General features: G+C 40.0%; 2 protein-coding genes across 2 annotated transcripts in view; both read right to left on the reverse strand.

Moving 5' to 3' along the window:
- The window catches only part of ankfy1 (ankyrin repeat and FYVE domain containing 1), a 15,613-nt gene extending 9,549 nt beyond the window's left edge, over nucleotides 1-6,064 (reverse strand). Inside the window, exons 1-7 of the mRNA XM_032534498.1 lie at nucleotides 5,982-6,064; nucleotides 3,801-4,008; nucleotides 3,005-3,123; nucleotides 2,346-2,481; nucleotides 2,071-2,194; nucleotides 1,296-1,445; nucleotides 1,008-1,173 (exon numbers count right to left, since the gene is read on the reverse strand). Of these exons, the coding sequence (XP_032390389.1) occupies nucleotides 1,008-1,173; nucleotides 1,296-1,445; nucleotides 2,071-2,194; nucleotides 2,346-2,481; nucleotides 3,005-3,123; nucleotides 3,801-4,008; nucleotides 5,982-5,991 (913 nt within the window). The 5' untranslated portion in view covers nucleotides 5,992-6,064. The remainder of the gene's footprint in view (nucleotides 1-1,007; nucleotides 1,174-1,295; nucleotides 1,446-2,070; nucleotides 2,195-2,345; nucleotides 2,482-3,004; nucleotides 3,124-3,800; nucleotides 4,009-5,981) is intronic.
- A 1,463-nt stretch (nucleotides 6,065-7,527) lies between these two features.
- Nucleotides 7,528-14,136, reverse strand: part of ube2g1a (ubiquitin-conjugating enzyme E2G 1a (UBC7 homolog, yeast)) — a 9,235-nt gene continuing 2,626 nt past the window's right edge. Inside the window, exons 2-6 of the mRNA XM_032534504.1 lie at nucleotides 12,410-12,512; nucleotides 11,693-11,790; nucleotides 10,488-10,666; nucleotides 10,097-10,216; nucleotides 7,528-8,783 (exon numbers count right to left, since the gene is read on the reverse strand). Coding sequence (XP_032390395.1) covers nucleotides 10,130-10,216; nucleotides 10,488-10,666; nucleotides 11,693-11,790; nucleotides 12,410-12,512 — 467 coding nt within the window. The 3' untranslated portion in view covers nucleotides 7,528-8,783; nucleotides 10,097-10,129. The remainder of the gene's footprint in view (nucleotides 8,784-10,096; nucleotides 10,217-10,487; nucleotides 10,667-11,692; nucleotides 11,791-12,409; nucleotides 12,513-14,136) is intronic.

Consider the following 14,136-nt stretch of genomic DNA (forward strand, 5'->3'; position numbering starts at 1 on the left):
GTGTGTTGAGCACTCTGTTTTAGCTACAGAGTGAGGCATCACACTTCTGATCCATCTTTGTTGAGAGTCACACCTGCCTAGGAGCTAGGCAAGGACTACTAGCCAGTCAGAAGCAGAGTATGAGGGCCCTGACAGTACCTAGGTAAGGACTACTACCAGTCAGAAGCAGAGTATGAGGGCCCTGACAGTACCTAGGTAAGGACTACTACCAGTCAGAAGCAGAGTATGAGCCCTGACAGTACCTAGTAAGACTACTAGCCAGTCAGAACAGTTGAGGCCCTGACAGTACCTAGGTAAGGACTACTAGCCAGTCAGAAGCAGAGTATGAGGGCCCTGACAGTACCTAGTAGGACTACTAGCCATCAGAAGCAGAGTCTAGGGCCCTGACAGTACCTAGGTAGGACTACTAGCCATCAGAAGCGAGAGTACGAGGGCCCTGACAGTACCTAGGTAAGGACTACTACCGTCAGAACAGAGTACAGGCCCTGACAGTACCTAGTTAAGGACTACTAGCCAGTCAGGAGCAGAGTATGAGGGCGTGCCATGCTAGCAGCTAGCCGAGCATTATAACGTTGGTCTCTGAAGTAAAGGCAACACAGCTGTTTGGAGCAGGTTGTGAACAGTGTTTTCTGTTGGAGATGGTAAGTCCCTTGGGGGGTGGGGGGGACTTTGGGCTTTTTCACTTGGTAAACCTATAACATGCACAAAATATATCTATAACCGTAAGGTTAGGGGAAAAGCCAAAAAGCATAATATGAGCACTTTAACAGTCATGATGAAAGAATTTCTGCTTTTGTGTAATCATCTCTGAAATCTAAGTGTTCACACTGTGACCAAGTCTATACAAGAAAAAGCCTTGAGAAGGATTAAGTGTTTATTTAATAATTTGATTAAGGGGGTATCAGGGTAGGTAAAAATATGTTAAGATGAACACATATTTTTGGACACCACTTTGACAAGAAAGACACAGGGTGCCAAAAAGTGTAGTAATGATGACTCCCACACACCTCTTTGGATGGCCTTATGCAGGAGGCTCCAGCCACTCTGGTCCACCATGTCCACATCAGCTTTGTTGTTAACCAGAGTGGTGGCAATACTTTCTAATTTACGAGCGAGCGCCAGGTCTAGCGCCAGGTCCCCGTTGTTGTCTAGTTCATTCAGCTTGGCAGGGAGCTGAAAAGATATAACAACATCCAAAACCAAAACATTTAACCTGTTGGTAGCATAACGGGAAACCTTTCCGCTGGTTCTGCTGTTTAGTGAGCAGTTAAATAGGGTATCTGTGGGGAGCTGACCTGCGAGTCCATCTCGATGAGATAGAGAAAGACCACATCTTCTCGCTCGACTTTGATGGCTTTGTGGAGCGGATACTCTGTTTTAGACTTGATCATCTTGTACAGTAGTTGGGCACTCATGGTGCTGAAATCTTCTTTTCTCAGATCATCCTGATAAAAACACAAGCAATGGAACACAACAACGTGTCAGTGCCAAACATCTGAACCGGCCAACGATGGAAAAGTCAACAAGTGTCACTTCTTTTCTTAAGATAGAAGCCTGAAAATAATTCTAATGGTCCTTGAGAAGCAGTTACCAGAGCCTGAGACTGAGGTGTCAGAAGATGGTGACAGTTAACGACCATTTTCTACACCAAAGTCATGAAGATAACCTTAAAAACAGATGCTGAGCTGTGGCCTCACTGCATTTATTGTATCGCAAATGATGAGATGCCTCACACTGGCGAGGCATCACTGATCTGTCAAAAATGAGCAAACGTGAGGAGAATACCCCACACCGAGCAGGTTAAGGTGATTCAGAAGTGGTATACTTATGAAAAAAAAGCCCATTTTGATTCTTCAGGACTCATGAAAACTGTTAAATTTGTAGATGATCACATAATCCAGACAGTTTATAGCAGATAGCAAACTAACATGGTTTGGTAACAGTTTTCAGTGCCAAAAGCTCTGAAAAAAAACAAAATCATCCATCCCACACATGTATGCCAACGCATGAACACAAACAACCGCTAAGTTCCTGCGTTGGCATGTCCAAACCCCTTCTGAAGGAACTCACCCAGTGGCTGGCTATGATCTCCCCACAGTAGTTCATCAGGGTGGTGGCATTGAGCTCCTCAGCTGTTTGGTAGAAGCGAATGCAGTTCCTGACATTCACGGAGGACATCACGCCTTTTTCACACCTGTCCCAGCAGAGAAACAAATGTATTTTTGGGCCGTTAAGCCACACAGGTCTATAATATGTTATGCAACAGTACTGCTGCCAACAGAGACAATTAAAGTTGTAACTGTAGCCTGCGAATTAAAAGGCAGTATATTAGGACTTGTGCCAACCTTTCTCTGAGCAGCTCCAGCTGGAAGCGGTTGGCCACCTTCATCAAGTCAATGAGAAAGGCATCGTCCTCAGTGAGCTCCAACTCATCAGTGTAAGCCCAGCGCAGCATCGCCATGGCAACCTCAGGTTTGCAGTCTGGAAGTCAATCATGTCACCAAGTCAGAAATGTACAAAGAGTAATCAATTGCTAACCTACTGTGCTTCTGAAAGATGAAAAACAATGTACTTTTAGCCAGTATCTGCAAACACTGGACTCAACACAATCATTTTGGGCAACTAATAAACATAAAAAAAAAAATATATATATATATATACATATATGTATATATATATACACACACATACTTTTTTAAACATTTGGTTAGAGGTATTTTCACATTTCACATGCAGTTCTATGCTCAGATTTATATGAATTCAACCCCTTACTGATTATCTTACTGGGAACTAGGCAAGAGGGCTAAATTTGCCCAAGAGCAAAACTGTGTCACATACTGGACTTTGACAGTCTGCATGATTAACTCCAAAATAAATATTCGGTCATCATCACCCATTAACTCATAAGCATGTTGACTGACAGGGGTGAGTAGGTAACAAATGGATTTTAATTATGACTTAAGATACTCCTTTATTATGGTGACGCTACACCCGGGTGGCTCACCAGATAGGTCCAGTTCAGAGGTGGAGGCCATGTTGGCCAGACTCCAGACATCACTGCGAGCAGCCAACACAAACTTATGGGCACTGAGATTCTCCCCCGCGACTTTCACTTTCAGATCACTGCAAAAACCAACACATTCATCTCTGAGAAACCAAGCATATACACGCACAATGCTAGGTCTGCAACAATGCTGAAACTAACAAACACACTCAGCAGCACTTACAACATGACCTACAGTCCCAGGTTTTCATGATGTTATGTGACAAGCCCGGCATCAACTGCAACAATGTAGCAGCCCAGGCGGGTGGTGTCACACAACTCCCACCAGAGCTGACACACAACTACATGGACTGCTGGATTAGCAAAGTCTCAAATAATTTGAACCGCAATTTTGATTTTGGCTCGAGAAAAAAAAAACTATTATTTTGCACATTACGTTTTGCAAGTTAACTTTTATTTTGTCTTGAATTCGGAATGACGTGCGTACTTTCGCCTCTCCAGAAGGCTAAACTCACTCAGCCGTCATTCGAATATATTTTTTATGTCATTTATTTTAAGGGGAATAACAAAAATCCCAAAATATTAACAGTTCAAGGTGTTTTCACTGTTGATTTGTTTCAACTGTCTTTTGAGTTCAATAAATGCAACATACGTTCAAAAGTCAATGAGTGATTGTGTTTAATAATCATGATTTCAATACTGACCAAAAAATCTGTGATTATGATTTTTCCCCATAATCAAGCAGCCCTAGTCTGAAACAAAACTCACAGCCCTCCGTTTCCACCATGCTCCTCACCTGTACTGTTCCTGCTTGTAGAGGTCGGCCACGATGTCCAGCAGACGGCTGATGAAGGTGTCTGCAGCTGCGGGGGTGGAGGAGCCCTGGGTGGGGGCCTGAGCAGCCAGCACGGCACAGCGCCTCTCTGTGTCCGCCAGCTTCTGCTGCATCTTCACATACTCCTGCCGGAGCAGGGCCAGGTGCTTCTGCAGCTTGGCCACCTCCTCTGCCCCACATCAAGGGACAGGAGACAGACAGAGGACAAAACCAGATGCAGGGACACAAAAAGGAGATTAGAAAGACGCATTTCTGAACACAGGTTAACACTGGACCTTTTGAAGCACTTCTTACCTTTGGTAAAAGGGGGGTTGCAAAAAACAATGATTCCATTATACAGTAGATAGTGATTTTTTTTTTCTTACAAAATCTGTTGTTCAAAGATTATTTTTATGGCAGTGACAATATGGCAGAAAAGAGACATACCATAAAAAGTTGTAAACTAGAGTTGCACCTACAGCGCTGAGGGTTAAGAATTGTGACTTGATCATTCCTTTTCATAATACTGGCCTATTTCTTGTGACACTTGTCCAGTCACCTTTGTTGCACAGAAAAAGAAGATTTTAAATATAAAAGGCCATAGACTGTATAAAAATAGATTTAAAAAAAAAAGGCATACAAGATGTAATTTCCCAAATCTTACAAATGAACTATGGCACAACGTAAGGGGCCCTTATTTGTTCAGACAACCCTTTCTCTCGTCATTCCAAATGAAACGCACTCTCTGCAGATATTCGTGTTACAACACAACTTTATGTCTCAGCATTGAGTTCACGGAGGTTTACTGAGGCCCATTTCCTTCCTTTAAACCAGTAAAGATTTAGTGAGAAAAGAATGCTGAGATGGCAAGTTACTTCGTCCTTCCTTGTAAACCGTTACTGGCACAGCTACTGGTCATGGGGAGCAGAAGGGGGGGGGGGGGGGGAGAAACCACCTGATCAGCTCAACACAGGAAGGGTGGTTGGAGGAGTAACAACTTAGGACCAACTGACCAGCCACTGGGCAAATTCCTTTACTATACTCTAATACATCTTCCTATTGCAGGATTTATGCATTTGCAAGACAATTTAGTACCTGCAGATTTCCTCCTAATACAAGTGTATATATAACAAATTATTATGCACCCTAAACAAACAGTGTGTATGAAAGGTGCTCCATTTTGTCAGGACTTGAGAACATGATCTTGACTCTTCCAGACTTTGTAAGGCTGTTGTAAATACAAAACACAATGGGAATCCCATAAAACTACGCCACTCACAACAGAATACAGGCATTGCAGGGGGGAATTAGAAAAAGAAAAAGGAAAATATAGGTCGTCTCTTTTTTCATGTAAATGAAGGCTCAGACAATCAGTAAACATGATTGTCATGATTTTCTTTTTGATTAAACCAAAAAGATGCTTTCTGTTCAGAAGCAATGGAGCAGCTCCATACACAACAGTACCAGCCCAGATTGGAGTGTCTGTTCTCTGGATTGAAGTTGGTAAGTAGATTTCCTTTAAGGAGAGCACCCAGCAGGCATTCCCTTCTGCCCAAGCCAAATATAGGCGGTGCCCTTAGCCATGGCAATTCTACCAGGTGGGGCAGATAACACCTCACAGGGAATGACAGCTACCATGTCCTGGGAAGTCTCCAGTCCCGTATCAAATGATGTTACAAAAAAGAAAAGAAAAAAACTATCTCCAATGAATATAACAGCGACCGTTAACTGTAAACGAAATTAACGGTATAGCTAGATAATGTTTGATGTGGTCCATGACGTTGATACTTAACGTTAGCTAAACCGTAAAACCAGCATTGCCTGCCAATTCTGTAAGTTAACATTAGGGTTTTTTTGTACGTAGCAAACCAGCAATCTGCCTGAACAAGAATTCTTCCCCACAGTCCAACCCTCCAACATCTCTTGTCCGGTTCGGCTAGCTAGCTATGGGTTACATTTCAGCTAGCAACCTCAACCGGAGCTAGCGACAGAGCTGCTTCACTGCTGGCACCGCTTCATACTCTCAACCGCTGGCAAGGCACGGCTTGAACACCAAGACCCTAGCTGGTTGATTCAGGCTGACAGTTCGACAAGCATACGATAGCAAGGAGTGTACCGAATAGTAAAGGAAAAAAATAAAATAAATAAATAACATTCGCATACCTTCCGCCATGTTGCTCAGCGTTAGCTCCGTGGCCTGATGGTCTCTATCGCGATATGACGAAGAGTGTAGCTAGTAGGCAGTGGTGCTGCGTTCAAGTGGTGCTCAAAACACGTTAATTGATACATTATCACATGACGCTTTATGTTCTTTTTACACGGAATAGTATTTGAGTTGCTACTTTTATACACCTGGTTTAATTGACATTATGATTATTATTTTCTATACTACAGGCTAAAAGTTGGTATTTTCTCTGTCACTTACAAGACAAGATTCCGAAGTGCCAACCAGTGACTGTAACCGTGTAAGGTTCCAACTCATTCAGTCTCTCAGAATGTTATTGTGAGCGTGAGATTATGGAGGATGGTCTCCACTGACGAGAACCTAAAGTTAAGGGGTTTCTGACCCACAGCAGTACAGTATGGGTGCATAGACTGTACAAAACAGTACGTGCGTTGAAACTGGTCAATGGTTGTCAAACGTGTTGCCTTCAGGTGCTCCTGCTAAACTACTACCTCCAAGGTGAAGTTCACTAATGTAGCTAATGAAACTCGACAGAGGTAACAGATGATCAGGTTAATAGCCTTCATAAAAGACATGCATCCTAGGTAGGACTACAGTTGAAAACTAGCCAATTGGCTAACACTGGTGCATTTACAGAAATGTTCATTAATGTGCATTGTCCTAATCAAATAAATAAATAAAAATAAAAATAGTCTAGATGCAAATTTTAAGAATAGAGTAGATAGACAATAAACAATGCTGTACTATTTTCTAAATAATACATTTATATATGAAAACTATTGTTTTCTCTGCTAATCACATTTTCACTGAGATTCTATCTCCGAAATCAGTGAAGATACCCGTTGTTTATCAAATTGCTGTACGGTGGAAATAAGTTATGTTAAGTTGTGTTTCACCTATGTAATGGTTGAAGCTCACTTTCCTACTGGAACATTAAATATAAGTTACTTGAGCAGATGGTAAATAAAAAGCAAGATAATATGGGAGTCAGTTTGGAACACAATTCAAATGCCATCAGCTGGACACTGGGTTCATTTAGGGACTGAAAAAAAAAACATATGTATAAGTACTGAGCATGTGTGTGTGTGTAATTCAGGCCTTAGTGTAATAAGAACAGTGTGAATTGTAATTTCCCATTGCAGGATTAATAAAGTATACATTATTATTAAAACAGTGGATTAGCAAAGCAGACAAAATCCTCTAGATCGTTGGTTCCTAAATGGGGACAAAGTGAAGTAGGGAGTATGTGGGGGGGCTGAAGGTTTAGAGTCTGAAGAGGTTTGGGACTGTAAAAAGTTTAGGAAACACTACCCTAAAACAACGATAAACTCTATGTAAAGAATATTGTAATATAATCTAAATATATGATTTGAAGAGTGCTCTTGCTGAAAAAACAGATGGCGGTAAAGTTTAAACTATAATAAACCACGTTGCCTACATGAAAAGCTTCTGTTGTCATCTACCGTGAGCAATATGTAATTAAGGTTGTATCCAAAACACACCTGAATTAAATACGCACGTAAATATTGAAAAAAAAGTCATATTTTAGAAGAACTTACTACAGGTGACAGGTTTCATAACATGAAAAATATACATCAGTATTTTTGTCTTTGTACATTAGGCCAAACTGCCATAGGTCAGTGAGCAGAATAATTTGTGAGATTGTGGATCAAGGGGAAAACGACAAAACTAAATGGGCACCCATACAGTACACACAAACACTCAAACAATCGCAAACGAAATCCCAGAAACATTCAGCAAAAAACAAAAAGAATTCAATAAAGCATGCATAGCAATTCCTACTAAAGACAACAAAGACAAGGAAAAGAGAGGCTGCTAAAATAACAGATTATCGGAGAAGAGGACCTCAAATTGTATCAGGATATGAAAAATTAACATGTGTACACTTCATACAAGGGGCATTATTGCTACACCAAATTGTTGTAATACGCTAATTAGACAGATTCCCTGTGTACTGGCTATTAAATACATAGGTGGTACACAATTTCTCTCTTAGTTCCACATTTTTTAACACTTGTTCAATGCAGGGTGAAGTGGCCAAGCATTTTATTAGGAGGCACTTTTGAAAAAAGATTAACAAAATTGAGCATGCACACATATGAAGGGGTATGTTGCCTTTCTTCAGTGGACTGAGCCGGATGGTTAAGACTTAGAACGGATTAAAAAACAAACAAAAACTCATACAGGTACACATCTGAAGTGGAGTTCTGGGTGTGTTAAAGCTGCTGTGTATTCTAATATGGCAGTATTCCCTCCATCAGTCACGTCATTCATCAGCTTGAACCAATCAAGCTCTTCACGGGTGACTTTCCTCCAACAGCATCCCAATTCTCTTTATATTAAGACCTGTTCAAACTATCTAAAGAGAATGAATGCATGCTGGAGCTGAGAGAGGAAATATGGACAGACTATTTCAACCAGCACTATTCATTTGGTCTAAGTGTATTGATGGATGGAAGGGGAGTTTATATATTATCCGGTTTAGTCTGTGCTATATACATGTCTTTACAATATCTTCCTGAATGTTGAAGCAGTTCATAGACTTGAAAAATGTTTTATCATCTTCTGGGTTTTGTTGTTGTTGTTTTGAGTTGGCACTTGCTTGGCGGTTGTTTTTCTGTCAGCCTTGGTAGTCACTGTTCTGTTCTATTGCAGCCTACAGTAGCCAGTCTGTTTGCGCCAAAACAAAAGGAGGACTAGCCTGGCGACAGGGTGGAAGAGTGCAGGAAACAGTGCCATGTTGATTTTCAATTGGAGACCTGTGGGAAAGAACACAAAAAAATAACCAAAACAAAATTTTTGTATAGCACCTAGACCACGGCGTAAGACGACTACTTTAACAGATACAAGACTGGCCAGTAATACCTTCACAAAATTAGTTTCTAATGCCACAATCAAGTAAATATCACCTAACTTACTTGACATAACATAACATAAAACAAACAGAAGCATCAAGGATTGGTTTGTATGTGGTCGTAGTAGTGTTAAAATTGGTCCATTGGTCCATTAACAGCCATAGAAGACAACACAGCAACACCCATCAGCCTTTTACAATTATCTTAAAATCTTAAAAACCGTGCAAAACAAGTGGTAACTCAACTTATTGTAAGTGTAATGCTAGTTTATAGTGCAAGAGAGCCATAAGGGGGAAATTTAAGTTTAAAACACTGGTAATAAATCTCTACGGGCAACAATTCAATAACATGGGAACAATTAAATTGGGTTTATTTGGCAGACCTAAGGTTGGGTACATTTAAAAAAATTTCCATACCTTGACTTCGCTAGCTGTTCCTGAACGATCCTTTTTTTCGAGTCCAAATTTTATAAAATCCATTTTAACAAAAATGAATTACATCACTGTACATATCTTTTTTTTCCAGGCTCTTTACAAACATACTTATACAACGTATAACATTAGCAGCCAATCACAAGTGTTATTAAATCTTGGTAAGAGCATGCTGCATGCTTATTGGCTAAAAGTATCGTAAATTGGTATCCAGCCATAGGCACACCTAGCTAAATCCAGTGCAGTACATAGCAGTCCTGCTCATCAATGGTACCTTTAGAAGACTGATTGCAGGACTGCATTCAAATTGAATAAAACGGTAAGTTTTATTTTGTTTAAGACAGCTGTTGATTCAACTCTATCGTTCTTTTGGAGCCTGTATGTTTTGATGCTGTCCAACTTTATTGTGTTATACAGAAAGTTGTTTTTGTTTTTTTGTCCATCCTATTTATATATATCAAGGTAGGCTAAACAACAGAGTCATCACTCTATATGACGCAATACAATTCAACAGCACTACACCACAAACATGCTAACTTGGAGCTAGCAGTGAACCAACTTGGTTAAGTACGTCTATTTTTACTGGGTTGACATTACAGAAGTGTCTCGTTAGCATCTTGTGTGCTACTTGTCGCAAAGTGACGCATGCGCAACTCAAATCTGCACTCGACTCACATTGGGGAGTGACAAAATGTACCGGATGCAACAGGTAGCCATCTTTGAACAGCTGAAGTTAGTGATTGGTGAACCAAAGGGTTTAAAAGGGTTAAAGTCAAGAATACTTGCCCTGAAAACATGAAGCTAGATCCTTGCTAAATATCACTCAAACGCAGTCTCTTGGCTTTTTCGTACACAACGGGCAACTTTCCTTTTGAATGCTCCGTGTCTGTCCTCCCTCCACTCTTTCTGCAGATAAAAAAAAGGCAAAGACAATTGAGTGGATTCATTTTCATATCTCCCTTTTTCAATTTCATCATAATTTCCTATATATTTATTACTTACGTATTTTCATTCATGACTATTTAATGCCATCTAAAACATAAATGAGCCAATTCTTGGATGTGACAGAATGTTGTGTTTTGAAAAGGATGAAATGACCATTAGATATATTTTGTTTTGAATAGAAAAGCACATTTGTTTGATTCAGATACAATTTCTAATCAACAAAGACACTTACTGCAGCATCCACATTGGCTGGGGAGTCCCCATTTGGGTCTGCCAGCATCGAGATAACACTAATCATGATGGTTTCCACTGTGTGGATAGGCAGCCAGCGCTCTTCAGGTTTCTCATAGCCGTACTTGTCCTCCCCAGGCTCGTGCAAAATAGAAATACATACATCTCCATTCTTGTCAACTGGAAGGAAAAACACAACATGTACAATATAATTTATTAAGCAGAAAAAGCCTTGTTATAATGATGTTTACGTGTTTAATAAGCATTTATTTATATGACATTTAGCCAATCAGCTAACAAACTGAATAATGATACTGTTTATAGACAATGCCTATGAAAAATATCTGCCTTCACTTTGAGTCAATCTTCAGCAGCGGCACCTTTGGTAGCAGTTACAGCCGTGAGTCTACAGTATGTGGAAAGATCTATCAGCCCACCTCAACAGTCCAATTCCTTCCCATTCTTCCTCGCAAAGCTAATCAAGTTCTGTTCAAAAGCTCTGCAACAGGGAGTGAACAGCTACCACTAAGGCACTGGAAGGGCATCTACATTTTTACATGGCCACTCCAGGCCATCAGTCTCGTCCTTTTCTGCATGACGTAATTTATTTGAATTGCATTAACTTTATAAAGCTTAAAAAAAAGAATAAAAAAAAAAAATCATTAGCATCGCATTATAACACAAAAAGAAAATTTTATTTTAAATTCAACATGTGCAAAAACGCAAAGGGTGCACTCTCTTTTTCATAGAGCGGTTGATGCTGATGCTTCATTAATAACGGTCAAATGCATTTAGTAAACACACTTTAACAAAAGCTGTAACATTACTTTTTAATAATAGTGACTAAAATATAATTTATATCCAACCTTGCGCTACTCATTTCAGTAATAATATCTAATAAGTATCTGTTTTAACAACTGTTTGAAGTGACTCTGGTAGACTCTTACTGACGTTGGTGCAGAAAAGGTTTCCCCCGACTGTTACTGTAAAGAAAGCTGAAGATTATGAACTAACGCTATCCCGTTAAACTCTCATTTAAGTCATCGTGTGGGAATATTTCTTGTTATTAACACATCGCAAAAGGCAAAATCCTCAAGATTTCTAAAATGGAACACAAGAATATATTTATATCTTTGAGAGAGATGTAACCTCCACTTCCTCAAACAGGTCTTACTATTTTTCACAGTGAGCTACACATGTACCTACCATTAGGGTGCCAAATATCTGTGATAAATTTCATTTTAGGTGGCCTGAGAGGGTAGTCTTTGGGAAATGTCAGATGAGCTTTAAACACACCACCTTCACTGTGAACAAAAAAAAAAGACCAAAGACAAAAATTAATATAATAGGTGAACTTTGTGCAAGTTTCAAAACATCCAAAGCAATAGAGGCATTAAGAACATAAGAATACATCTCTCCTCCTACTATATACTGTGTATAGGACCCTTTCACAGAAAGATTCCACAATAGCGCCGCAATGAAGGTCTGCCATTCTGCCGGCTCTGTTTATTCACACAGAATCAAGCAAAGGCTGCATAACGCTGCCCCGGTGTGTGAATTCACATAGCACGCCGGCATTCCAGGAGCAAAAGAGGTGAGACGTGTTCTATGCGTGTAACACAACAGCGTCGCCATCTAGTACCTGTGAGCCCATCTGCACCGTTATTCAACCACATGAACCAGACCGGACCCACTAACCGACAACTTTATGCATTACAGCAGCAGCATTTTCAGTAGAGAGGACATACATGGTGTTGGCGCTGCGGCACCCACTCATTTGTGATTAAGGGAGAGAGTGAGTGGAACAGAAGGTAGACTATTGTGCGCAATTTTTCTGTAAGTTATTAGTGACTTTGGCTAATCAGAAAGCTGCTTTTTCCCATCCTGAACAAGCTGTGTAAAAGAAGCTTGTGATAGACTTACTACAGTGTGTCTGGAGGCCCGATGATGAGGACCTCCCATCTGTAGAGATCGTTGTCCTCGATAAGGCCTGCTGAGAATCCTTCCACTGGGTTTTTGTTCAGCTCTAGAAATAAAAACAAATGCAAAAAAACAAAGTCAGTGGGCACTGGCTCATATCATAGTGCCTAGAGTACATTTACTAGGCTTAGGTGACGGGCTTCTCTGTAGACTACTGGGACAACAAGATAAGTCTTGTCTTAGGTGGCCTTGTTTTGGGGGTGAATATTAGCAGCATGTTGCTGAAACCGCACACCACCCTAATAGTCCAAAGCCAACTCATACTCACGCATTCACTGGATAATCTCCAGATATATATTGCACTTTGCAACTTCTAACTTTACAGCAAGATTTCAACTTGCATTATGGGTCAAATAATCATTACATACTGAACCACAACCAATAATAAATTATACTGATTATGCCCCAAATCAGAAATAATGTGAAAGGCCGGCTGGTGGTGGTTTCAGGCAAAATGCTGAGAGTGAAAGTGTGACAGTCACTCTGATGTGATAGATGAAACCCTTTGGGGTTTGCACTGCCTTAGAGGTTCTGATTTTGGTCCCATTTGCAATTGTTGGTTACCATGACATCTCAAACACTTCTATAAAATGTAGCTAAATGTTACACAAGAAGTCTAGGATGAACTAATTCACTTTTGGTAGATAATGCTGGTATGTTGCCATTTAAAAGAACCTTATGTTTTACTCTAACTTCTGAACAGGTAGGCATAAAAGAAAAATTCTCTCCTTCCTAGATTCAAGAAATCTAGATTACAACACACATGCAATATTTGCCCCCTTCACACATTTTCTGTCACTTTGAGAAACTTTTGTCACCACATTTCATCAAATTTGTATGCAACATTTTTAGACACCAAAAAGTCATTCATTTTCTAATATTCCATAGAATATTAGCTGCAATTTATATGGCCGTAGCTCAGTGGTCATGAGTCTGATTTAATTTGAAATGCACAATAATACATTAACTGGATTGGGGAATTAATTCTCTGAGAATCTGTATCTCATGGTAGTTTTTGGTGCAGACCTAGATTGAGAAGAAGACGTTTTAACTTCAAAACATGTTTTATTATTTGTTTGTTGGCAATCATTGGCAGAGGTTTTCTCTATGAGTGCTTTCTAGAGATGTACAATTTCTCAGTTATTTGGCACACTAACTTTACAGTCAATCAATCAAAAATGTATTTATAAAGCACTTTACAGCCACCAACAGGTATCCAAAGTGCTTTACAGAATGAGTAAGATCATATCATACAATAGAAAGAGTGAACATAAAAACAGTCAAATCAAAAAAGGTTACAAAGAAACAAAAGAATGAACTTGTCACACCACTGCTACGTATAAAAAGCCAGACTAAACAGATAGGTTTTGAGTTTGGACCTAAAAAGAGCAACATCTGTAACAGTGCAAATATCAGGGGGGGTAACTTGTTCCAGAGTCTCGGGGTAGCAACTGCAAAAGCCTGATCCCTCCACCGTTTATACCTGGACCTTGGGACTTCTAAAACCAACTGATATGAAGACCGCAATGACCGGTTGTGCTCCTGCAAAATTACAATTTCAGACCAATACTCTGGGGCGGGACCATTTAAAGCCTTAAAAACAAACAATAAAATCTTAAAGTCTATTCTAAAACGCACCGGGAGCCAATGCAGGGTGTAGAGAACGGGAG

The sequence above is a fragment of the Etheostoma spectabile genome, chromosome 13 (assembly GCF_008692095.1).
Source record: "Etheostoma spectabile isolate EspeVRDwgs_2016 chromosome 13, UIUC_Espe_1.0, whole genome shotgun sequence".
NCBI lineage: Eukaryota > Metazoa > Chordata > Actinopteri > Perciformes > Percidae > Etheostoma > Etheostoma spectabile.